We start from the raw sequence: 27733 nt of genomic DNA, 5'->3' as shown, positions 1-27733 counted from the left end.
GGCTTAAGTAAATATCTAAAGTCTTTAAATAGGAAAATTGCCCTTGGTAAGATGGTGTATGTGCGTGTGTGTGTGTGTGTGTGTGTGTTCACGTGCACACGTGTATGGATGTGTCTTCCTAGCTATGTTCCAGCTCGTCCTGTCAAATGTCTTAATTGCTTCTCAACTTACTTTTTATAGATATACATCATTTGATTTGTCTGATTAATTTTTATCCCAAATGATATTTTCCAGCCATATATTTTCAGTTTTATAGGTTAAGGTCAACACCATACTTTTAAAATTCCTGTATTAAATTTGTTTTTCATGACTTTTCTCCCTTGATGGGTTTTCTTACATTACTGTATCAATTCCACCATCTTAGCTTAAAAATATCACATACCTAAAAGAATATAATGTTCAAGACTTGAGTTAAAAGCAACCTTATTGCAGAATATGTATTCATGTTATTAGGTTAACATAGAAAATGATTGAAATATAAATATGTTTGTTTTCTGTGATGCACATGTTAAATAATTTTTGTCTCAAATAAAAACCAAAGTTTTTATAAAGTTTAACTACCCTGTCTATAAAAGTAGTTAGCACATATCTTTGGAAGGCCTTGAGAATTCCATACTCATTTACTGTATTACTGAGGCAAATCTGAGTTTGGCATCTCCTCCTAAGACTAACGTGCTCATAATTATTGTTAGTTATAACTCTTAGCTTATCTAATCTATATTTTATTAGTTCTCTATAGAATATCAGAAACAATTTTTTTTTTCAGGATTTCTAGTTAGAAATATATTACTTCTCTGTGTCAATCAGTTACTGGCTTGATCACATACTAAGTTTTCGTGTTATTGGCAGCAGGATTGCTAGGAATGGTCCACATTTTGAGGCCAGAGATACTTTTGGATGGAACTTGGCTCTTCTTAGTAAGTGTGGCCTGAGCAAGTTAGCTTCACTTATCCTCAGTTTTCACAGCTGAGGGATGAGAGACTCCTATCACTTTGTGCAGTTTAAATAAGAACATACATGTAATTATAAAATATATGTAAAATACATTTAGTATGTGTCCAATCTCCAAGGCAGGCCCTTTTTGTCTGGCAGTCAGAAGACTATGCAAGGTAGAGCTGGAATCTCTGATGTCCTTTTATTGCAGATATTATTACAGTATTCACACGTACACACCACCGTCCGTGGGCATGCACTGAACCACCAGCCAGCTGCCAACTAACGCTCCCGCTGCTTGCCGCGTTAACTTCTCGCCACTCGCTGCTTATATACTATGCATAGACAAAGCCAGCTGCTAGCCAAAATATGACATCAATGCTTATGTAACTGTGTGCACTGCACATGCAAATCTAATTATCATCTGTAAGCAGCCCATGTCTGGGCATCCAGCGTGAGAGAGAGCCTGACAGACTCTATTGTCTTCACAGTATGGTACTTGGCAGTGGCAGCTAATAAGTATATATTTTGTGTGCCCACCACCCAAATCAACCTTCTTTAATCACCATATATATTTGACCTGTATATGTCAGATATAGTATAGAATTATACACTTGAAATCTATATAATCTTACTCAGCATTGTCACCGCAGTAAATTTAATTTAGAAAGAAAAAGGATGATTTTTTATTTTCCTTTTATCTTCTTGTATGTGCCTTAAAACCTCCTCCTTATTGCTTTATGGCCTGGTTGTCAAGGTCTGATTAATGTATATAATAGCAGAAAAGAATCATTTTTCTCTTCTGTTATAACTTTGATATTAGATTTTACTCTGATATCATAAATTTGAGAATTCAAGTACATACTCGCTTAGTTGGGTACATATGTTAATAAATAATACAGCTATTTTGGAATTTATGGTACTAGCTCAGGTGTTAAGAAAAGCTTTAATTTCAGGTTTGTATGTTTCATTCCACTATAGAGTTTTAAAATTGAATATTTCCTTTAAAAGGAAAAATATGCTCTTGAACTCTGAGCACTCAATTTTAACTTAATTACTTTAGTAAAAAACTATTTAAATTTACTGAATCTGTTATGTTTTGTCTGAAAGTTTTCAGTTGTATATCTCAGCTGCAGACTTCTTTGATCCAGTAAGGGACCATAATAAATGGACATGTTTTTGAGAGAGTTTTGTTTTACATTTAGATAAATTTTGCCTTTTTAAATCTAGTAGTATGATGCCTGTCATTTCTGCTCTATTCAAAAGAAATTCTCTATTTTTGCTAACTTTTTTTTTTTTGGTCTGTTTCATCTCATTCATTAAATATTTTAAAAATCAAGTTTTTACATTGGAATTCCTTTAAATTTTTTTTCTGTTTGTGTCAGCTAAGTCAGTGGCTGTGGTTCTCAGGGGTCAACTGTAGGTCATCATGACCTTCACGTTTTGTACTCATTGATGTGAGAAGGTCTGGTTGATGGGATCTATTCTGTGCATTCCTACTCTGACTCCACTGCAGTTGTGGTGTTTATGCAATGTCAGTTTTTGTCAAGATGAATTGTAATCATTTCCATACAGCTGGGTGGCAGTTGTGGGAATCTGTATTATCAAAGCAAAACTCAGACTTGCTGAGCCAGTTTAGATGTCAATAAAACATTTGTTATTTATTTTCAGTTTTATCATTGGTTGTACTTTATACTTAGAATTGAAAATGTTAACATGTGTGACTGGGTTTGTTTTAATTATGTGTATAATTAGGCTAATGAACCTTGTAAAAATGTGGTGGTGCAATCCTTAATATAATGTAAGCAGTTAAATTTTTAATTACGCTTTTGAAATCATGTGCAAAGATGCAGTATTTCAGTGGCTTGCTTTCTGTGACTCTGTCCTTATTTTGGTGGTTTCTTTTTTTGTAAGAAATGTTATTCAAAAGCCATGAGAAAAGGCTTAAAATAAATATGTGTATTTGCCTTTTTAAGGAAAGTTATTCAGAAGCGAGATTCATACATGGTAGATACAGTACTCCCCCACTCCCCACAATTTTGAAAAAGGTATAGGAAACAGTAGAAGAGCAGTATGTTTAGGATGGTTCACATTTATAAGAAAAAAGTATTTATTTGCTCAAGAAGCATATCTGCCACATTGGGTTTACATTAGATTCATAAGAGGGGTCAAGGAGATTGTGTTTCACATACCCTGAAAACCCTCTGGACACATCTTCATAAATCTTCTGTGCTGCAGTAATTAACGCACCCAGTCTTCTCTCTTGTGACTGTCAGCACAGCTGGTCTGGGTGGTTGGTTCTGTTCCTGGACTGTTTCTCCCAAGCAGAGCTTGCCCAGTTCCTCTTTTTCCTCTCTTCTGTTTTTTAATTTTTTTTTTTTTTTGTAGAGTGGTTTCTTCTGATGGAAAATGGTTGCTTCTAATAAGGAATTCTGGTAATTACCAAGTTGAAAAACTTTTATGTATTCCAGCACATTGACTTGCTAAAATGTTGTGAGGTTAATTAGCTTCAGTTATTTTCTACTAAGGTGTTACAGGAATCACAACACCATAGGTAGTTAAATTTTTATTACTTCAGAACAAGTTCTAGTTGCTGATTGAATTTGCAAAATATTAACCTTAATTTTTCTTAATTATATATATACTATTTGAGATGCCTTTAAATTGAATGTGGGAGGTATGGAAATATATCTGCTTGCACACACACATTTTCCAGGAAGATGAAAGGATCTGTTATTACTTCCCGTTGATTTCCCATCAGAGAGTACTTTTCATTCTCAGTCTAGCTGTTATCAGCTCAATTTTCTTGTGAAGTTTTTTTGATAGTTCATTCCCATTCCTTTTGTAATCATTCTCACCTAGTGAAGCAAATGAAATAATATTACAGATTGTACTACTTTGCTTTTAAATTAATCCATTCTTTTTGAGAGAATGATTCTAATAGTGTGGTCATGCACCTAGAAATCAGCAGGCTACTAACTTCTTAATTCAGTCTTTTCTTTGATTTCCTGATCTCTTGCCCTGTCAATCAGGGTGAAATTCTTCTATTTCTCCCCACCCCTCAATCCACATCAGTTATCTTGTCTCTAGTGCTGAGGAAACAGGATTCTGAGATTTTCATGACTATTTTTACAATGTTTGATTCTAAAAAAAGGCCTCATTTAACAGGTTTCTCTGTTATATTTTATGTAACTGTGGTCATTTATTTATTATTTGTAGCGTTTTTTTTACTGTGATAGGATAGTTGATGCATTTGGCTATAATATGAGGGCTTATTAAGAAAGACAAGCTATTCAATAAATGAAGTGCCTTTTTTTTTTTTTTTTTTAAATTTTGGATCATCAATTTAGAGTGATTTCCAGAAGGAAAAAGTAAATTTAAAAAGTAAAGTAATTATCTGAAAAATACTGATGGCACTTATATAGTTAAATTCCAGATTTCCAAGTTATATTATTTTAACTGTCATAAATACTGAAAGGATCTATCAGGTGTAAATTTGTAAATTTAAATGATTGGTATTAGTTAACTGTTAAGTAATTTCTACTAAACATAGTTTATATGTATATTTCTCTAAAAATATTCTGATATTCTGTGGATTCTTGTAGAATACACAAAATCTTTCAGAATATATAAAAATATAATTATTACTCACTTTAGGTTGCAGTAAAGTTGTAACTATGATTTCACCAATTATAAAATCTGAGTGACTCTTGGTAGCCTGTATTTTTACTGCAGGAACTGCATGCAGGCACTTTAAAAAAGTGGTCTTGGTCTGTAGAAGCAGCGTGTAGCGGCAGGTATGGCACCATGTGGGTGGTTATGTCCCGATTTCCTGTGAGTGGCTCGGTCACCTTTTTCTTTGCTTGTAACATGGCTTTTACTTATTCCACTATTTTCAGTAACTGTGATTTGATTTGATTTCTCAAATTATTTTGTCCCAGTCAGCAGATTCATAGATATAGCTTAATTTGATTCCTCTGATATAGCACTGTTTTATTGTACAAAGAAACCACTGAAACAATAGAGAAGCATAGGGAGGTAGATTGTCAACATGATGACATTTAACCATAATGTCATTATTGGTGTGACATATTATGAAATTTCTTTCTTCCAAACACAGACTCAGACAGTTAAGTTGGTCATGCAGCTATGTCAGTATATGTTATTCTTACCCTGACCTCAGAGAATTTTTATATTTATTTAGTTCCAATATATAACAGTAAGTAACTAAAAAATCAGTTACATAATATTGTTTTCATCAATCACTGGATTTTTAGACTCTTAACACTAGTAGATGCTAATCCTGAAATGGTAGGATTACAAAAGGCAATTTAAATATCTCCTCTTAGTATTCTTGCTATTTGGTAGACTTAGCCTTAGTCAAACAAAATACCTCTTTACTATATTTAATAATACAAACCAGAATAAAGTTAAATGATGGATCTGTAAATATGCATGAAAGAAACAATATTAAATGGCAAAATCACTAAAGAGGGACCTTTGCTGCATTTTAGTTTATTTCAGTCCAATTGTATATTTGGTATACATGACAGCTCAATGAATAAAAAGATGTGAGTCTCAATTTCATTTCACTTGTATTCTATTTTGCAGAAAGCTAATTAGAAATGAGACTTATTTGCCTCAGCTACACTCAGTCATTTATTCATTCCATTGTCATTTATCAAGAACTTATTGCTAGCTAAGTGCTTGAGCATATATTGCTGAATCCCATCTGCTCTATCTTCGGGAACTTACAGTGCAATACTAGAGATAAGGTGTGTCTATCAGTACCTGTAAGAAAGGAGTCAGATAAATGGCCACAAAACAGATAACAATTACTATAAAAGAAGAAACTCTTTGAGTATATGTCTACTGGAAAACAGACGGGATACTACAAAGGAAAATATATATAGGCTATTGGAAATGATGGTGTCTTCAACCTTAATTTATGCAGGATTCTTAAGTTGTATTGATATCAGCATTTTTCTTCTCTAAATGTTAGGTTATTAAAGAAAATACAAACTTTGAACAGGCCAAAAATAAGTTCATAAAAATTTCAACATGACTATGATATAGAATATTTGTTGACTATCAAGTAAATCACAGCATTAGAACTAGGTAAGATTTCCCTTCCTCATACTGTGATCATATGAAGTTTTTGCTGTTTGTTCTGAGGGATGTATAATGTCTTGTGTGTCAATCAAATAGTTCGTGTTCTAGACCAAGTAAGCTAGTAATTTTTATTTTTCTCCCCTCCCTCTTGGTCTCTACAAGTTCATTCAGGTTTTTCTTTCAATGTGAAGTTTGAGTATACATTGAAGAGATGAGTTTATGGTATTTGAACTTGTTACTGGTTTTCTTTTAGTTTTTTTTTGAAATGGAAATAATGGCAACAGCATACTTTAGGGAGATGTAACAAGTTCTGAAATTCAGAATATTAGCTACTGTCAAACTCAGATGCCAAGAATGGAGCCTCTTCTATTTTTAAATCTTTCCTATTTTGCTTCTCAAATGTACAGTGTGTTTAGGTAGTCTTTCCTCCTCACCTTTTCTTTCCTGGGCAAATGCAGGCTGCCATCAGCTGTGTACCAGCTGGCTGGAAGCAGAAACCTGCCATACCTGAGCACAGGTACACACGCTCGTCCCTGCCCCGCACTGTGATAGCCACCGCACCATCAGGGGAGCTCTGTCTGAAACATTCTTCAGCATAGAGAAAAAAATATGGTTTATTTCAGAAACAATACTGACAAGGCAGAAATGATTTGTTATATTTTTTGAAAAGATTTCTTTCTGCACATCATTTATACTGTTTTAATTTTTCTGTGGTGTTATTTTAAAATGTATAAATAGCAATTAATATACCCCTTTATTAGGAAGTCTTTATAAATATTGTATAATACCAGCATTAAAGCAGTGGGGCATTGTATTCAGTAGAAGTAGTACATACATAATGATTTGTATTCTTACTGTTCCAGAACCCTGGGGTTATTAGTAAAACGACTGGAGAAAGGTGGGAAAGCTGAACAAGAAAACCTCTTCCATGAGAATGATTGCATTGTCAGGATTAATGACGGCGACCTCCGAAATAGAAGATTTGAACAGTAAGTGTGTGCTGGTCGTACTGCTGGGTGTCATGCTTTAGGCATGGCAGAGAGCAGTGGTTGAAATGCTTTCCACAACACATTTGTGGTCCCTTCCCTTTCTTTGTCCTGAAGAGAAGTATTTTCTATCATTATGTAGCTTTTAAACATTTAATCAAACTCTAGCTAAGTGCTACCATTAGACTGTATTGTAAAATGCCCTCTGACTTGGTAGAGTCCTTTTAAAAATATTATGGGCTCAATTTAGGCTTTAGAATTTTGCTACTTCCTCACGTTTAGGAAAATTCACCAGGGTACTGTTTGTATTATACTTTGACTCACACTTCTAACTTTGTCTCACATAATGTCTTTCAGTACAAATAAACAGATAAAGCTTCTTTGAATCAGTATTGTGGTCTGCTCAGATTTTCTTTATCCTGATTCAGGTGTCCTTATTCAGTTAGAAAGATAAAGTTGTCCAGCTCTTATAAAACAAGGCAAGCCATGACTGGTGTGGCTCAGTTTGTCGGATGGTGTCCTGTGAAGCAAAAGGTCACCAGTTCAATTTCCGCCAGGGCACATGTCTGGGTTTTGGTTAGGTCTCCAGTTGGGGCATGTACAAGAGGCAGCTGATTGATATTTCTCTCTTCACATTGATGTTTCTCTCCCTCTCTTTCTGCCTCCCTATTCCTCTCTCTAAAAATAAATACAATCTTAAAAAAAATTAAACAAGGCAAGAGTGAACAGAAATCATAAGATCTGGGGAATCAGCATAAGACAGATCAGCTTCCCAGGCTGGTCATAGAGTAGAACCAAGCCAGTGACACCTAACATTCTTAGTCATTGAGGCCGCTTTGGTGTTCTTTGGCTTTTTGCATACATAGACTTGAATTAATTTTGCAAATATATAATGTGCTTTTTCTTTTCTCTGTATATTTCTAAGTATATCTATTTCCTTATAAACTCAATGGGCCCGCTGTAAAGAAATATTGTATAATTTTTAAGTGTTATGGGATAATGTTGTAGAGAGGAAGTTGTATTTAACTTCTATTAATATTGAAATTATAATACATATTGCCTTGTACTTAAAACTATTATTTAATGATTTACAGTTCAGAGTACAGCATTTTATCTGTAGTTGTAATAATTCTGTTATGTTTATTTAGAGAATAAGAAATTTATGTTTGGAGAAACAGTTATGCTTCTATCAGAGCTTGTAAACTTGATTGATAAATGGGATATCAGAATTTTGTTTTTCAGTTTCCACAAAGTATGTCATTTCTTGTTGCTTAATTAGTATACTTAATTAAGCTCAAAATACCTTCTAATCTGCCCGTCTTAATTTGCTAATTTTCCATTCATTTTCAAACCTAGAGCACAGCATATGTTTCGTCAAGCCATGCGTACACCCATCATTTGGTTCCATGTGGTTCCTGCAGCAAATAAAGAGCAATATGAACAACTCTCCCAAAGTGAAAAGAACTATTACTATTCAAGCCGCTTCAGCCCCGACAACCAGTATATTGATAACAGGAGTGTGAACAGTGCGGGGCTTCAGGCGCTGCAGAGAGCGCCCAAACTGACCCCCCAGGCTGAGCAGATGGACTCGCACCCACGACTACCTCAGAGCATGCAGCCCTTGGGAAAGCCACCGGCAGCTCCGGCCCCAGCACCACAAAGTGTGTTGAGTGCAAATGTAAGCAGCGGTTATAACACCAAAAAAGTCGGCAAGAGGCTGAATATCCAGCTTAAGAAAGGTAAAACCTATTTTGTTTTTGTTTGATGGATTTTATTCTAAAACTTCACCTGCTAAACAAAAAGAAGAAGGGATATTCTTTTTATGCTTTTCAGATTCATTTTGCTGTATAAAAATTCAAATGTTCAGAGAATAATACTCTAAAACATAAGCTTATATGAAGAAGGCAGCAATTACTATTGCAGCAAAATTTTTAACAATGAAGGGAAATGATTTCAGGATGTCACATCCAAACCCAAAACAAGAGTGAGGAACTGATTGTTTTGATCACCCCATTTGATAAGGACTTTAGAGATGTCTTCCATGTCAACTCTGTTGTTTTGATGATAGGAAGTGATTGATTCCTTTGACATTGTCAGTGGCTCATAGAATGAGGAGAAGCTAGGCCGTCGTTCCAGAATATTACATTGCCTCCTTTTCTTAAGGTGGCGGGGATTATCATGGGCATTGCTAATCCTTTATTACATATACTTTATATTAATTTATTTCTTTAAGTATCCCTGTCTTATAGGTCATGGATCCTTGTGTATGGAAGAACACTTTTACATTTGGCCTCCCCCACGACTCAGCAGATGCTAGACTTGGCTTTCTGATTTTCAGTTCCTGTCCTCTGCAGGCATTGAGATACACTTCTTGCTAACATATCATTTTGATATGTTTTTAAATTATGTCTTTCAAAATGGTGTCATTATGCAAATATTTCTCTTTTTATGAGCTCAACCAATTTCCGCAGTTAGATGGAAATGAATCCAAGAGAGGTTGACTGATTTCCTCATGTCACCTGGCTGCTTCTGGCAAGTTTCCTACTAGAACATTCCATAGCTTGACATTTAGACAATTCTACTTTCTATTTGGCATAGGGTTTACAAGCTTGTAAACTCTTGAGAGTCATATTTCCTTTCCAAATTATGTTCTTCTATTGAACTTTATGTGAACCACACATTCCTTATGTCTGGTTACTGGTTTTTAAGCTCCAGATACTTGGTTGACATGATCAGGAATTGACAGCTTTACTCCACTTTTGAAACTCCTTACAAACACAGAGCCTTATCAGCATAAGCCTTTTTTAGCTCTGTTAACTCCTAAGTGAGAAATAGCAGATCCTTTCTCTTTTGCTCTACTCAAATAACAGACCCTAGTTTTTCAGCAAAGACATATCCAGAAACACAAGTAGAGTTGTATAAAAGATAAAATTCTGTTTGGGGTGTCTAACAAAGGAACAGTATTTTACTTGGCCATTGTTGTAAAGATATTTATAAATATCTTTTTTGCCTTTTTACACTGATAAAAGCATACTTATTTAGTTAATTACAGTTTTTGACACAATTCTTACATTTTAGCAACTTAAAACTTTTTAAATAGTGAGTTTTTATTTGCCATTAAAAGCGTAATTTTAAAATAAACTGCTTTATTTTAATAGCACTTAAAAAGCTGTGATTACATTTTATACAAGCTAATTTAGAAAGAATGTACTCAAAGTAAGAAAATTAGAACCAATGATTTTCTTTTATTAAACACTTTTCAGTTCTTGAGTAATCTAAATGTTATAGAGCTTCATAGTTCTAACCTGATTATCATTTACTAACTGTGAGAATGTATTGACAAAGGCAGAAACTGCCTGTACATTCCTGCCAATACTTACAAATATTTTACATAAAAATAGTTTACTATAAATAAGAATGAAAATGCTGATTGTCTTTGTTTAGTACTAAATACAGCTGTTAAATAATTGTATGAGAATTGAACAAGCTTTCATTGTAGTTAACAGATAAGTTTTTACCAATTATGTTACATTTAACATTTTTAATGAAGTACATCAAAAACATAGGATATGTCATTATTAAACTTTAAATTTAGTTCAGAGTGACTTGACATGCTTTGACAGAACTGAGATCAATTTTAAGTACTTGAAAAGAGAAGCTCAGTTGGTTAGATCATCATCCTGATACACCAAGATTGCAGGTTCCGTCCCTGGTCAGGGCACATACAAAGAATCGGCCAGCGAATAGTGAATGCATAAATAAGTGGAACAACAAATAGATGTTTCTCCCTGTCTTTTCTCTTTTCCTCTCCTCTCTCTTTCTCTCTCTCTCATCCTTCCCCACTCTTTAAAATTAAAAAATTGTTGAAGCAAAGAGAGAAGCAAAGAAGCCTCCATTATAATGAATCTTAGGCATAATTTTGAAACTATGTCAATAGCATAACCCTTAAGTACTTGCTTCCCTAATTATGATTTTGTAATATTTATTGCCATTTTGGGATTCTCAAATGTCCTGCCCTTTTGTAGAAATTAGGTTTTTAATTAAGTCAGAAGTAAAGATCAGTAATTTATATCAGTCAGTGCAAAATATTTAGTTGGCTTTGCTAAATGAAATTTGATATCTATTTATCTTTCTTTTAAAGGTCGTTCCCTGAACTTTTAGCTTACACATTTAGAGGTTATTGTTAGTATTTTAGTAGCATTAAGATTCAGTCAGTCTTTGTAATTGATACAAATTAATATGGCAAAAGTAAGATAATTTAGAATTCTTTCTTAATAAATGTTATTATTAATCATTAGAGTTTCATGAAAGCACAGAGACATATGGAAAAGTCCCAGGAGAATAATGAGGAAAATTTCATATACCATTCAAATCTTCATAGAAGACTTAAAAAATTAACAGTCTAGGAATATTTAAGTAACTTCAGACTTGAAGCAAATGAGGGTTTTGTTTGAACTTGAAAATATTTAAAGCTATAATTATTATTTTCTTCATTTATACTTTGTTTTTTCTTTAACCCAATTTTTCATTCATATTTGTTTGCCTCTGTTTACTTTTAGAGTATATGCTCTTGCTTATAGTTTTATGCTGATGGCTGCATCAGATGAATAAAATCTATAAAATTTTCACCATTACACATCTTTTCATTTATCCTGTAATGAGCATATATTTGTTCTAATATCATTTTAACTGAAATGGAACCTACTCTTTTTTAAGTTGTATATGGGCATATAGTGCCAACTCATTATGGTGGGAACGGGCGATTTTTTGAAAATTGCGCGCAAATTTTGTTGTTACATAAAATCACTATAAATTGCATACTACTTTGAAGTTTTTTATGCTACTTTGATTTTCTTACCTTAGCATGTATTCTTAATAGTTACTATGAAAGATAAAGGCACTCTATGCACAGTTTGCGAAAAACGTAATTTTATATGTCCCAACAACAATGTGTGTCCCGCCATAATGTGTTGGCACTAAACGCCTGCATACAATGTGTTGAGTGACATTTTAAAAAGCTTTAATAGAAATTAATCATTACTTAAAATGTTATAAAAGTTATCTGATTCATTAGAAATTTGTCATTATCTGCACATTTTTTCTTGGCTCATTTTGCCTATTACATGCTGGTTCCAGTGGCATATATATCCTTTCTCTGCACTGTATTGAGATTATAAGAGTGCCTGTCAAGAAAACTGCCAAAGCACTTAGCATTTGAATTATGCAAACAAGCACAGTAAGTTTTAAGTGCCTCATTAAGTTCAGTACCTTTAAATATGAATGGTGATTCTCAGACTTGGTAACTATGATCTGTGATGGGTTCTTCACTGGGTATTTTGCCTTTTTTCTTTTTCTAATGTTCAGATTTGGTGAGTTAGAGGAGAACTAGATAAATATAATAGGTTTTATCCTGTTAGTAAATTGCTGTGACTAATTATAGTTTGGGGAAATTCTGTTATCTGTATCTAGGAAACTTTCTCTCTATTTTTTTCATGTCCCTGAATATTTCTCTTCCCTTCCACCTCCTACCTGTCAATTTGGATACCATTATTACACAATAGTATTTGCTAATTGAGGTACTGTGGATTTTACCAGAAGTTTTTTTGTTTTGTCTTTTTGTCCTAGAGAAATTAAGTTTATTTTCATAATCAAAGGTTTGAACCAATTTAAAAACATTTAGTACCCGTATTTGTATATATGTATACTACCTTTCATCTGACTTTGGGTAGATTCCCATTTCTTCTCAAAGTAATGAATTTTGATATGTAAATCATTTAAACCTTACAGAATTTAGTCTATTTTGAAAAATCTGTTACAACCTTTAAAGCATTAGAAGAAATGTAGGAAAGTTGCAAAATGTCAGGTTGGTGTATAGAATAATAACAAATCTTTTATGTATAATACATCTTGTAAACTTCAAGACATCCCACTGTGTTTGCTTTTTGTTGCTGCTCTGTACTTAGGCACAGAAGGCTTGGGATTCAGCATCACTTCCAGAGATGTAACAATAGGTGGCTCAGCTCCAATTTATGTGAAAAACATCCTCCCCAGAGGGGCTGCCATCCAAGATGGCCGGCTTAAGGCAGGAGATCGACTGGTAGAGGTGAGTGCCTTCTGTAAGTCAGACATCCCATAATACTTGAAACATTTAAAAAAATATTTTTATGAAATATAAAACATTTTAGCAGAAGTGTACATCACAAGACAATGTATTTCTGCTTTATAAAAATTTTATTATTTTTATTTTGTTCTTGTTTGTTCTTTATAGTGTCACAGTTTTTCTTCCTTTGTCCTCCTCTGCCTAGCCTACCTCCTGCTCCCACAGAAAAGCCCCACACCATTTTCCCATGTCCATGGGTGAGAAATAGCTTTAACATTTAGTGTACTCAAAATTGTAATCACTCAGGCATTTGGCTTATGAGGGACCATAACATTTTGTGATTATATAAGCACATTGTCTATCAATTAGCTTATGTTTCTAGATGGCTTTAAATTTAAGTCTGGCAATATAGAAATGTTATCTATTTTGTAATCAGAACAGAGAAAAACGAAGTAAGTGAACCAGTGTGTCTTAATGAGAGGAACAAAGAAATTTTCAAATGGAAGTATGGAAAATGAATTGAGACAGAAAAATCAAATGTCAGGGGAAAAAAGAAAACAGTTTTTCAAAATTTCCTTTCTGTACCTCATGAGTTTCAGTTTGTTGGTCTTTGAAAATGACTTTGACATACATAACTATACAGAATTTCTGTTTGTGTGAATGTTTATGCATATGGAAATAAAGGGGAGAAATATTGAGTAAAATTATACTTTATTAGCCATTTTTTCTTAGTGTTTTCTTCCGAAAACATAGTCTGTATTCTTAGCAGCTGATATTGTTTCCTAATTATTAACTAGTTAACGTAAATTTTTATGACATTACCCTTTTTTGTTACTTGTATTTTACTATGTAGTTTTGAACTCTCCAGATTAAACTCGCCTAAAGATTTCTTTAAAAGTAATAGAGCAAAGGAATTACTTCCAGATTTTTTCATGTTCACATTTTGAGACTAGATTATTTAAATCATACTCCTTTTTGTTCTTGTTCATGTGCTACCATTTTTTAAATGGACACTGATAGAAGAGGCCAAATGAAATAAAAGGTTTGAGTACAAAATATATTTAATGTGTTTCTAAAAGGGCCACTTGTCCTTGGGGTATATATTGTGTGCAGTTGATCCTTGAACAACGCTCACTACCATGCAGTTGAAAATCTGAGTATAAGTTTGACTCCCCATAAACTCATCTACTAATAGCCTACTGTTCATCAAAAGCCTAAACAATAACATACACAGTCAATTAACACATTTCATGTTATATGTATTATATACAGTATTCTTACAATAAAATAAGTGGACAAAAGAAAATGTTATGAAAATCATAAGGACTTGAAAATACATTCACAATACTATACTTATTTATTGATAAAATATCTGTATAAGTGGATTTGTGCTTTAAATCCATGTTGTTCAAGGGTCAATTGTAGTATTAGTTTAAATTTGTATTTGTCACTTGTTTCATTTAATAAGAGTCTCAGCTGGGGCTTGAATCTTTTCCTCTACGTCCAAAAAAAAAAAAAAATCTCTCCTTTAGTCCCAGACATTCTTCTCCCCCTGAATTTGCCCTACCCCACCTTCTTTCTTTCTAAAGGGCGTTACTTTATTTTCAAGTCTCTCTTTCATCACATAATTGCTTTTCTTTTCAACAACACATCTCAAAGACTTTTTTTTTTTGAAATGGGAATGGCCTACAGCTTGTATTTTTTCAGAGTTAGTCTTTATTTTCTACAGCTATTAAGTTTTCTCTTAAAACTGAAACTACATTTCACATGTCTTAAATCTAATTGTCTAGTATCTATAGTTGTATCTATACAATATTGGTAATTCTGTTGGTTATTTTTTATGGTATTTATATATCAAGCAACATATAGAAAAAACCGAGATGTTTTAATTATTTATAAAGTTTTACTTTTTTTTTACCCTATTATTAGTTATCTATTTACTGAAATACCTTAATAATAGTATATTGAGCTAGTGAAGATGGTTTTTAATAGAATGGGGAAGTTTCAAAACATTCTAACTACAGGAAGATTTTGATACTACAATTTAAATAATGTACTTAATTGCCTTGGACAAAAGTGTTCTTTTTGTCTAAAGAAAATATGGTAGAGTACTTTTTAAAAGCAAACTCTCTCATTTCTATTAAATATATAGTGCTTTCTGGTAATGTCATTATACTTCCTACAAAATAAATATGATGAAATTCGTTTGTTTCAGATACTTGTTTTGTTAGAATTCTCTTAAAACATTGAAAAATAATAAGGTATAATATTGCTATTCCTTGAAAATTATTATTATTGTTTGTATATGTTCTTCTTTAATGTTAGTTTTTCAGGGATAAAAGATCATCTTCATTTTCTTTTTAAAAATGTTTTAATAGGTTATTTTTTATTGTACTTTTTTCCATTACCATTTATCACACTTAATACTCTCTACTACCTCCTCCCTGCAGTCACCACACTTGTTACCTGCGTCCATGAGTTCTTTTTCTTTTTGGCTTGATCCTGCCACTCCTTAACACCCCACCCCCTCCATAAAAAGGTTATCTTCATAATTTTTGGTAAAATTTCTTTGAAGTTAAAATACTTATGCCAAAATACTTTTTGTGTGTTTTTTCTACCTCCTATAAAAGCCACGACATTTTATTTTGGTGTGAGAAAACCTATACTATGCAAGGCCATCAAGATATCTCAGTTCAGAGCCAGGAGGTTTTGTGTTAACTTGATGTTTTAGATATATTTATTACTTGTTACTTGTTAATGCTCTGGTGGCAGTAGCTTTTGGTTTATTGATAAGCACTAAAAGATTTACTACTTCCTGTTTCACTTCTGGATACCTGGTCTGCATTTTTTTTTTCTTTCATTTTTTTAATTGTTCTATTACAGTTGTCCCATTTTTTCCCCTAATGCTCTCCCCTGCCCCTCCCCCTCCCCCCTCTTCCAGTCATAACAGCCTGTTGATTACCAGCTCATGCAGAATTTACCATGCAGTGAATTTATGTTTTATAGCAGATATGATCAGATCTAGAATGTGTGTTTTCTTCTGTTATCTGTTTGCTTAGGATTTCAGCTGAAAACTTTTTTAAAAATTTGTTTTAGGTAAATGGAGTCGATTTAGCAGGCAAATCCCAAGAGGAAGTTGTTTCCCTGTTGAGAAGCACCAAGATGGAAGGGACTGTGAGCCTTCTGGTCTTTCGCCAAGAAGATACCTTCCACCCAAGGGAACTGGTGTGTAAATTTAGAATAGATTAGCTGTTTCTGATTCACATGAGCAAGGGGTCTGAATTAGCTACCCGATGGCCAAGCGGTTTCCATATTTTGTTTTTCAACCTTAACTTAACACAAGCATTCTTTTCTCATATTTCCTCAGTTTTGGAAATAGATCACTACAACATTGAGTGTAGGGGTATTTAAAAATTATGTTGCAGATATATTTTCTAGGACGGTAAATGTTTATTACTGAATGACTTCAGAGGGACTTATTGAATAGACATCGGTTATTTTGTCACTGTCACTTCAGACTATTGTTGAAAGCTTTACCATGTTCTCCAATATATGTGACAAATCTTCATAGTTCAGATTTTCAGAGTCCATATAGCTAAGCCAAATAAAGATGCTTGCTTTTTGTATGAAAAAGAGTACCATTATTAAATACTATTATTGAAAACAAAAAGAATCTTGTGTGGCAGTAAGCCCCATGACCATTAATTACTGATGTAGACATTATTTGGGATTACATAAGTCAAATGAAAAGGCATCTGTTTGCAAACTGTTTCACTTTTTATGCATATATCAACACATCTAAATATTACATGGGATATTTAGTTTTGTTGCAAAGGAAATATGTATTAAATTGACATAGTTCTAAGTGTTTTTCTGCAAAAAGTGCTAAGTTTCATTGATATATAAAAACAACATAATTGGAGAAATCACCTTCATTTTTTGATGTAATGAGAATTGTTCTATTTCAAATACAAGTGGTATTTTAAATATATCAAAACAGATTTTAGTTGGTTCATTTTACAGCCCTTGATATCTCTTTCAGCTAGCTTCTAGCTTTGTCTAAAAAACAATTTGTATATACTAGAGTGGAAAGGTTTTAGGGGCGCAGGTCCCAAATTTGTCCTATAGTCCTAAATCTCTTAAGCTAATACTTCAAATATGGGGTTGTCATGGTGAATAAAATGTGCTTTATTATAAGCCAGGTGAATTTTAGTTGTAAGAATATCCCATCCCATGATTACGAACATCTAAAATTTTCTGTAATTTTGTGAAAATCAGATTTTGATAAAGCTGAAAAGTGAACATTTTAATTTTAAGAAGATTTTGAAAACTTACAAAAACTTTAATTTCTATTTTAAAATGTTTGGTCATTACTCTTCCCCACTGTTATCCATTTTGTATTTAAAATGCCAGTTGATCATAAACCTGGAGATGTCTTTATTAAGTTGTAAATTAGAACTTAAGCTGAGATTTACATATGATGTGATGAAGCTTTCATTCGTTGTATGTGCGCTGGGCGGTAGCACCGGCAAATTGTGGAAGCTTCAGCGCTGCTTCCAGCAGCCTTTCTAGAGCCAGTGCCGGTGCACAGCCAGCGTGAGGTTACTCAGGTTCTTCTTGTCCGGTTTGGATTGTCCAGTCTTCTGTTTTTCCCTTCTGCTGCCTACTTATTTTTCTTGGTTATTTAATTTATTGCTTGTGAGTTTTTCATTAAGTAGTGAGCCAGTAAGCTGTCAGTCTGCTATTTATGTTGCAGCTGCTTGTCAAGCTTTGAAAGAATAAAATCCTGAAAACTTAAAGGGGGGCATTAAAGTGATCTTTGAATCTAATTACCAAATTCTTTTCCTCTAGGGTGTCTGTATATAAATTTTGTGTATAAAATGAAAGACTTTTATCAATATGTGCCTTTTAAATAAATCAGCCTTGTAACTACCTATGTAATTAAAGCTACTTTATAATATATGAAAAAAAAATCACATTTAAAACCTATGTAATATTTTAATGATTTTGGTTCACTGTTGTTATCTGGTCTAGCTATCAAATTATAATATACCTTATAACTTAGATTTAGTTAGGAAAATTAAAAATAAATTAGAAGTAGTGCCATGACTAGAAAAGCCATTTGGTGAGATTTGTTTTCCTCTATATAATAAATTGATGATATACTGTGAATGAACGAGTAAAAACTTACATCTAGAAAGTTGCTTAAAACACACACCCATACAAAAAAGTATGAGAAGAACAGTGAAAGTTTGTAAGACAGAATAATACATTAGCCAGAATGTAATCACTTTCTATATATCGTGTGGATTTTAAAACCAGCAAAATTTCCTTTTAAGTAAAGCTTTGTGTCCCTGTGTGTTGAAGATGGCTTTGGTCAGTCTGTATTTATGTTTTTCTTTAATTCTTCTAGAATGCAGAGCCAAGCCAGATGCAGATTCCAAAACAAACGGTAAGAGCTTTGTCTTTTGCAAGATGCAGAGATGTTCGAAAGATAAATGGAACTAACTTCTTACTAATTAAATATGAAATTAACTTGTCCTCCCTTTTCCTGGCTCATATAGATATTAAAGTTTATTAAATTCCAAAGTGGTCTTATCTTAAGATATCTTACTGCTATTATTCTAAATATAGTATATTTTGCGATTATTTGCGGTCATACAGGGATTAAAAAGGGAGAGAGATTAGGTTAGTTTTCTATCACTTGCATAAAAAGAGGGACCAAAAGTTGGTGAGCCTGGTAATTTGACATATATGTAAAGGATTTGGCTCTAAAGTGAAAAAGGAAAACAATAAACACACAGAAAAAAAAAATAGGAAGGGCTAAAAGCACAATAAAAATATCTCATAATTAGGAAAAAATAAAATGTCAATAATTAGTCTAAATATACTAGTTGTCTTAACAAATAAGTATTTTATTTATTATAAGTTATTATCACATATTGTAAGGGACTAATTTAATAAGAGTAAGAACTCACAGAGTACTATAAAATACAAGTCTCGTTGTGTCCTGTTTAGAAGCAGAACCTAATACAGACTGGGAATAAAGGAATAAGTAAGTTCTAGCAGACAATACTAACAATAAAAGTAAGAATTGCCAAATCAGTCTCTGAACATGTTTTTTAGGGTGGATGCCGTGAATGGGGAAAAAAGAGAGGGTATTTATATCGACATACAATATAATCTGGTAGAAATCTTAACAGTTAGGACTTTCACACATCAAACAACAAAACATAAAATATATCATTCCTAAAACCTTGTAAGAAGAAAGAAAATTTAACAAAACCACATCCACATGGGTAATCCTAATATGTATTTTCAAAAATTGTCCTATTAGGTAGACAAAGGTAAATATGAAGAATTTGAGTAACATTAACAGGTTTGATTTTTCTACACTTTCATAAATAAATTTGAGTCTAATAAGCAAACAAAATGTTATTTTCAAATGTTTCATAATTAAAAAGATGGATTACAAATCAGTCCTCAGAGGGAAATCAGTCTAACAACCTTGAGAACCTTACACATTCATAAGTATAGGTTGTAGAAAATTTATAGTCTTAATTTTTTATTTACTTTTATTATTTTTTTTATTTGTTTTATTTATTTATTTATTTATTTTTAGAGAGAGGGGAAAGGAGAAGGAGAGGGAGAGAAACATCACTGTGTGGTTGCCTCTCAGTCACACCCCGAGCTGGGGACCTGACGTGCAACCTAGTCATGTGCCCTGACTGGGAATCGAACCAGCGACACTTGGCTCGCAGGCCAACACTCAATCCACTGAGCCACAGCAGCCAGGGGTTAATTTTTTATTTTTGAAGTCAGTAGTTCAGTGACAGCTAATCAGAATCACAGTGCTATTTGCATGTGTGTGTGTGTGTGTGTGTGTGTGTATTGTGTGGTGGTGGGGTGGGTTGATAAGTGAGGGAAATCGAACTGGTTGGTTCGAACTGGTTGGTTCTAAAGAATAATGTGGGCACAAGAGTGGTTTATACTATTTTAAAAGACAGTAATGATAATAAAAAGTACTATAAAGCTAAAATACTTAAAATAGCCTGATATTGTTTACACATTAGCACTGATTGAAACACTTGCTGTGTTTACATATGTTAAAGATGGCATTTCAAAATAGCATTGAAAGATAGTTTTCTTAAAATAGTTGTCCATTTACTTTTAAAGGTTAGATTTCTTTTTTCTTACCATACACTAAAGTAAATCCCAGCTGATGATGAAATTAAACCTAAGAAGAGAACTAAAACATATTGAGAGAATATGTGAAAATCTCTGTGTTAACTTTGGAGGGTGAATGCTGTGATGAAGTCGAGGTGTTGTTAGATAGTACATGGGTGGTAGATAATTTGTGTGTGAGTGTGTGGGTTTGTATACTTCTGTAGATCAACAATCAAACCATGAAATAGTTACAAGATAAATGCCAGATGGAGGAAGTATTTTACAGTGTGATCCCTGGATAAAGACCACTCCATTATTGTTAGAGTCTTAGTATCATAGAACTTTTTGGAAAACAATACATAACATCATACATAAACTCCATCTGTTAATGCTAAAGAGAAAATGAGATGGAAAAGTATGCTGTAAGCAGTAAAGATAGGAATGTTCTTTCAAAACTTTAGTGAGTCCTAGGGAGGACACTGATGATTAGACATGAACTTTTCAATCACTAAAGGGAAGCAGCAGCATGGGCTTTAAATGTGTTTTGTTGCTTGAGAATAGGTCCATTCCTATCCACTCCTCACCCTGAAGCCCTGGTTGTTCATGAGAGCATGCCAGAGCAAATGACAGTTCAGACACCTTAACAACAGAAGTACTATACATGTTCATGCTGCCTGATTTCCAATTACAAATGGATTTTTTTTCTGATGAGAGTTTTCCAAGTAAATTCAAAAAACATAGGGTTCTTTCAAGTGCTTTTCTGTAAAAATACATTCTCACATCTGTGTCTTTTATTTAAAAATTTTAATTGAATTTCTTGAGGGTACATTGGTTAATAAAATTAAATAGGATTCAGGTGTAGAGTTCTGTAATGCACCATCTGCATATTGTATTGGGTATTTACCACCCAAGTCATGTTTCCCTCCATCACCATTTATCCCCCCATACCCTTTTATACCTCCCCCACACCTCCTTCCCCTCTGGTATATTTTAAAGTATATTTTATTGGTTATGTTGTTACAGTAGTTCCAGTTGTTTTCCCACTGCTTCCCTCTGCCCAGTACTCCCCTTCCCTCCAGCAATCCCACCCACCTTAGTTCATGTCCATTGGTCATGCATATAAGTTCTTTGGCTTCACCCTTTCCTATATTCTTAACTTCCCCCTGTCTATTTTGTACCAACCAATTATGCTTCTTAGTCCCTGCACCATTTCCCCATTTCTCCCCTTTCCCCCTCCCAGCTGATAACCCTAAAGATGATCCCCATATCTATGATTCTGTTCCTATTCTGGTTTGCTTAGTTGGATTTTGTTTTTATTTCTTAGATTCAGTTGTTGCTGGTTGTGAATTTTTTGTTTTGTTTTTATTGTCATTTTAGTGTTCATAGTTTTGATCTTCTTTTTCTTAAATAAGTCCCTTTAACATTTCATGCAATAATGGCTTGGTGATGATGAGCTCCTTTAGCTTTACCTTGTCTGGGAAGCACTTCATCTGCCCTTCCATTCTAAATGATAGCTTTGCTGGATAGAGTAATATTGGTTGTAAGTCTTTGCTTTTCATCACCTTGGATACTTCTTGCCAGTCCCCTCTTACCTGCACAATTTCCTTTGAGAAATCAGCTGATAGTCTTATAGGCACCCCTTTGTAGGTAACTCTCCGCTTTTCTCTTGCTGCTTTTAAGATTCTCTCTTTATCTTGAACCTTTGGCATTTTAATTATGATGTATCTTGGTGTGGTCCTCCTTGGGTCTAGCTTGTTTGGGACTCTCTGTGCTTCCTGGACTTGTATGTCTATTTTCTTCACCAAATTTGGGAAGTTTTCCTTTATTATTTTTTCACATAAGTTTTCACTTTCTTGCTTTTCCTCTTGTCCTTCTGGCACCCCTATGGTTCGGATGTTGGCATGTTTAAAGTTGTCCCAGAGGTTTCTAAGCCTCTTCTCATTTTTTTTCAATTCTTGTTTCCTCATTCTGTACTGGTTGACTGTTTTTTTCTTCCTTATGTTCCAAATCATTTATTTGAACCCCAGTTTCCTTCCCTTCAGCATTGGTTTTGTGTGGATTTTCCTTCGTTTCATTTACCATAGCCTTCACTTCTTCCCTTATGCATTTGCTGTACTTAAGCATATCTGTCAAGCCTGTGAGCATCTTTATCACCAGTGTTTGGAACTCTACATCTGTTATGTTGGCTATCTCCTCATTTGTTAGGTTGGCTATGTCCTCATCACTTAGTTCTCCCATTGGAACCTTGATCCATTCCATCTTTTGGGCCATAATTCTCTTTGTCCTCAGTTTGACAGGCTCCTATGTCTGTCTGCCTCTGTGTCTTAGGCAGAGCTGTCACTCCTGTTAACATTTGTAAGGGGTAGAGCCTTAGGTATTCGTCTGTACAGGGCGACACATTTCACCGCGTTGTGGCGCTGTATGTGGGAGAGACGTCTGAGAGGGAACAATGCTGCTTGTTCAGCAATCGCCCCTGTTCCAGGCACTTCTCCCACTTCTGTAAGGGACTGGCACCTTTCTAGCTGTTGCCCTGGCTGTGTTCCCAGAGTGGGTGGGTCTGCAGACGTTGTAGGACTGTGGGGGCCCCTTAAACAAGCGGACTCTGCTGAGAGTTTCTTCCTCTGCCCCAACCCCCACTTGTTTGCACAGTCAGAAGCAATGAGACTTTGTTTTCCCTGGCGCTGGGACTGTAAGCTGCGTGGTCTGGTCTGGGGCTGGGAATGCTCCCCAGGTGTCCTCCCTACTTTTTAAAATATGTGAGTGCACTTTCCGCTGGTCTGCCGCCGCCACCACTGCTCCTGCCGCCACCACACCACGTCCTCTCCTCCTTGGCTCTGCCCCTCCTACCTTGTCTGGATGAGTATTTCTTCTTTTTATTTTTGTTGGACTTCCATGCTGCTCGAATATCTGGAACTCCTGGTTGTCTCTAGTTTTGAGGTAGTTGTATTCCTTCTTAGTTGTGGAGGGAGACGCAGTGTGTCTGTCTAGGCCTCCATCTTGGCTGGAAGATCCTCCTTTACTTTTTTTATCCAGCCCCACAACCCTTCTCCCCTCAGACAGCTGTGAGTCTATTCTCTATCAATGAGTCTGTTTCTGTTTTGTTTGTTAGTTTATTTTGTTCATTAGATTCCAAAAATTAGTGAGATTGTATGGTGCCTGTCTTTCTCTGACTGGCTTATTTCACTTAGCATAATATTCTGCAGGTCCCTCTATGCTGTCGCAGAGGATAAGATTTTCTTATTTTTTACATCTGAGTGGTATTCCATTATGTAAATATACCATAATGTTTTTATCCACTCATCTACTGATGGGCACTTGGGGTCCTTCAAAATCATGAGATTGTAAATAATGTGCAATTGGGGTTCTTAAGATGTATTCCTAGAAGTTGAATCATTGGATCATAAGGAAATAACATTTTAAATTTTTTGAGGAAACTCTGCACTACTTTCCTTTGTCTATTTCTTAATTGGATTTTTATTTTTTTATTTTGAGTTTTATAAGTCCCTTACAAATTTTGGATATTAAGCCCTTATCAGATGTATCACTGGTGAATATGTTCTCCCATTCAGTGGGTTGTCTTTTCATTCTGTTTATGGTTTCCTTTGTGGTGCAAAACTTTATAATTTGTGATTTTGTGGAAAATTTATACTATCATACACTGAATAGGTTCACCTTTATGGCTTGGTTTTGAGCATCTAATGTTGCTATTGTCACAAATAATTTTATAGAATGTTTGCTCTTTTTAATGCTTTAACTGCCCAGACTTATCTTAAGGTTATAATTTATTGAAATAAATTTCAAATGATTCAGACTTTTTAAAAATAGATTAATATTTTCATGATCTTACAAAAATAGTCATGACTTTGTATAGTGAATCTGAATGTTTAAGGATTCTGTTTGAAATTACTTACTATTATTACAGTAAGAAAAGGATTTCATAATGTTTGGTAATTAGTTGTTTTTTATTGTCCTTTTGTGGTATAGTGACAAAATATCTTTAAAATTTAGTGTATTTTTTGCTGTTTAACTCAGATTATTTCAAGGATTATGTTGGTAGTAATGTCTGATTTAAAAATAAAAACTATTAGATATAGAAAAACTATTCTGAATTAATTAGTAGATATAATTGTTATTCTGAAATGCCATAGTTTTCAGAAAAGTTTTAAGAGTTGTAGAAAGAACTGCAGTATACCCTTCACCCACGTTCTCCAATTGTTAATATTTTCCCACATTTGATATATTTTTTCTTTCCACTCCCTTTCCCCCTACTTTTTTCTCCTTTCTTTCCCACTACATTTTTTTTTCTGAATTGAGAATAAATTGGTGACATAATTTCCCTTTATCTGTAAATATATCAGTGTATGTACTGAGAATGCGAGGAGATTTTCTTATGTAACCACATTACAGTTAATCAAATATCACAAAATTAATATTGACTTAACAGTGTGTATTATCAGTTGTCCTACTTAATATTCTTTTCATGCAGAAATGAATGGATGCATGAATACGTAAGAATTAAAATTTGGTCTAGATTCCAGTTCAGGGTCATGTATGAAGTTTAATTATGTCTCTTTACTCTCCTTTAATCTAAAACATATCTTTAGTTCGTATTTGCTTATCATTTTTGAAGAGCAAATTACTTTGAGAATGTCCCTTAATTTGGTTTGCATGACATTTCTTTGGTTGGATAAGTATTTTGGGGGGTATATATTATAGATAAATAACTTATGAAACATCTTTCAGTCTTGGTATATCAAGGAAAACTTTTAAATCATTTACATTTTACGTATTTTACTGTTTGAATTAGATAAGAGCACAATAAAGCCAGATGTGACATTTTTTACTTTGCCAATAAGAATAATCAACCCTGAAATATCATCACAGATTACACATATAAACATTCATCTCACATATAGAGTAAGTTAAAATATTTAAGACTGAAGGGTTATTTTCTTATACAAAAATTCTGGATAACCTATATGTTTAAAAAATTCTCTTAATTATAAATATAAATGCTGTTTATTATTTATGATAACTGAATATTTAATTTTTGTATGTCGAGTAAATGTGTTCACGTCTATAAAAACTTTTGTTAGGTGTGAGAATTTGATGACCACCACTGTGGCATAACTTTTGTAAGAGCTGTCGTCAGGTTTCCATTCCTAGTCAGTTGTCCCCCTCACAGCGTCAGCCCCTGCCCGACATTTATAGTAGTCCTCCTCTTCCCCTCTCCCACACTGCTTTTTATTTTTTATTACAGTTGTCCCATTTTTCCCTCATTGCTCTCCCCTGCCCTTCCCTCTCCCCCCTCCACACTGCTCTTTTGAAGGAACATTAAAGAAATGGTATCCAATGGGGTTTTTATAATATAAAAAGTAATGTATTTTAATGGTAGAAAATTTGGTCAAGCCCAGAAAAAAAATCAGTCACCTGCAATTATGTGACTTCAGTGCCACCATCTTGATGTGCATTTTTTCATGATTTTTTTCATTACCTGTGTAACTATTATATATCATATACCAGGCACATATCATGTAGCTAATAAATGTTATGTTCCAATAAGAAGGAAAGACTTGTAAGTCCCTTTCTCATGAAATTTTCACTGATTTGAAAAAATAGACAGTAAACAATTTATAACAAATAGGAAGGCTATCAAGGCTGATAGTGGGTGAAAAGTACTAGAAATTACGAAAGCCCATAGGATAAAATCCTATTTCTTAGTCATAAATGTTTTTCTGTCTCATTAAATATTTTTTAAAGACACTTTTAATGGTTGACTAATATTCCATTGTGTAGTATATTTTAATCCACTTGTTATCATATGTGTAGCTTGTTTTTAATTTTTAGCTGTTTTGAGTAAAGCAGTTTACATCCTAACAATTAAATCTTTGTTCCTGACCGCGATTAGTTTTGTAATGACATAATACTAAGAGTTTTGTTTCTGCGTTAAGTAATAAACAAAATATAAAGGCTTTTGATAAGCATTGTCAAATTGGCTTCCATAAATAGTGTACCTTTTTGTATTTTCACCAGCCATGGAAGTAGTGAAGCATGTGGCCTTTTTACCACACCTGCATTCTTGAATTCATTACTTAAAGTAAAATTTGTTTTTGCAGTTTGATAACTTGTTGATTACATGTCTTGTTGCAAGTAAGATAGAACCCTTTACTTATTTGTTGGTCCACTCCTCTTTAACGAATTGCTCATTCACATCTTTTTCCTGTCTGTTGTGGGAATGTTCATATTTTATTAATTTATCCTGGGCTATGCAGTAAAAATATTAACTATGGAGAGGGAGTGAGAGAGAAATCAGTAAATTACACTGGAGCAATGAGCAGGAACAAACTCTGCTGTTATTTCTCTACTCACACCTTTGACATCTGACACCAAATGTGGGAGTTTTCTACAATTCTGACATTAATCCGGAGTTAGTGTAGACCCCAGAAGTTAAGGACTTAGTTCCACAAGACTGTCATCCCCTTCAGATACCAATATCAAGGAGTGGGTCCCCAGGTTACACACAAATTCTGACTTGGTTGCAAACCAGAGGTTCCCACAACCATCTCCTTGGGTTCAATAATTTGCTAGAGCAACTCACAGAACCCAGGAAAACAGTTTATTTACTACTGTTGATTTATTACAAATGATGTTTTAAAGAACACAAATGACTAGCCATTTAAAAGATATTTAGGGCAAAGTCTGGAAGATCCGAAGTTGTGGGTAGAGGTGTGTCACCCTCCTGGCATGTGGATGTGCTCATCAATCTGGAAGCTCTTTGAATCCCATACTTTTGGGATTTTAGTGGCATATTCATTATTTAGTCATGATTGATGATTAACTTCATTTCTATCCCCTCTCCTCTCTAAAGAGTAGAGGTGGGTCTGAAAGTTCCAAGTTTCTGATCTTTGCTTGGTTTTTTGTGCGACCAGCCCCCATCCAAGAACCCATCAAGAAGCACTTCATTAGAACAAAAAGATCCTCCTATAACTCGGAAAATTCTAAGCAATTTAGGAGCTCTGAGTCACTAACTGGGACCAAAGGTCAAACTATTAGCAAGAATCAGATTTCACAAATGATCAAATGTGTGCTGAGTCACTTATTTATTGTCAGAGCCCCCATATCAGCTATTGAACTCATATCTGTAATTTTATACACTTAGATGATATGTATCAAATCATATTTCTTTTGCTCCTGTTCACAATATTTTGTGCACTCATCAAAAATTTGATATATCGAGGCTCAGGTTTCTCATGATTATATTTCTGCTACTGAATACAATATAATATATGGGGTTTTTTCCTCTCTCATTGATCTACCCATTTAGCAGATGCACCACAGATAGAACTGTGCATCTTTCCTGCTGTTGTGAGGGTAGGGGGAGAGTAAATAGCTTCTATACTGCCCATTCCATTGGTTCCCTGCATTTAATATGCTC

At 34.0% G+C, this 27733-nt stretch overlaps 1 protein-coding gene across 15 annotated transcripts in view; it reads left to right on the top strand.

Moving 5' to 3' along the window:
- PARD3 (par-3 family cell polarity regulator) overlaps positions 1-27733 on the top strand; it is an 817661-nt gene that overhangs the window by 484545 nt on the left and 305383 nt on the right. For all 15 annotated transcript variants that reach the window (XM_090266179.1, XM_090266183.1, XM_090266178.1 and 12 more), the window contains exons 8-12: positions 6909-7034; positions 8388-8770; positions 12995-13134; positions 16228-16356; positions 18545-18583. In XM_090266179.1, the coding sequence (XP_090122305.1) occupies positions 6909-7034; positions 8388-8770; positions 12995-13134; positions 16228-16356; positions 18545-18583 (817 nt within the window). The remainder of the gene's footprint in view (positions 1-6908; positions 7035-8387; positions 8771-12994; positions 13135-16227; positions 16357-18544; positions 18584-27733) is intronic.

The sequence above is a fragment of the Furipterus horrens genome, unplaced genomic scaffold, assembly GCF_987537825.1.
Source record: "Furipterus horrens unplaced genomic scaffold, mFurHor1.1.pri manual_scaffold_2, whole genome shotgun sequence".
NCBI lineage: Eukaryota > Metazoa > Chordata > Mammalia > Chiroptera > Furipteridae > Furipterus > Furipterus horrens.
This window is presented reverse-complemented; position numbering and strand designations above follow the sequence as displayed.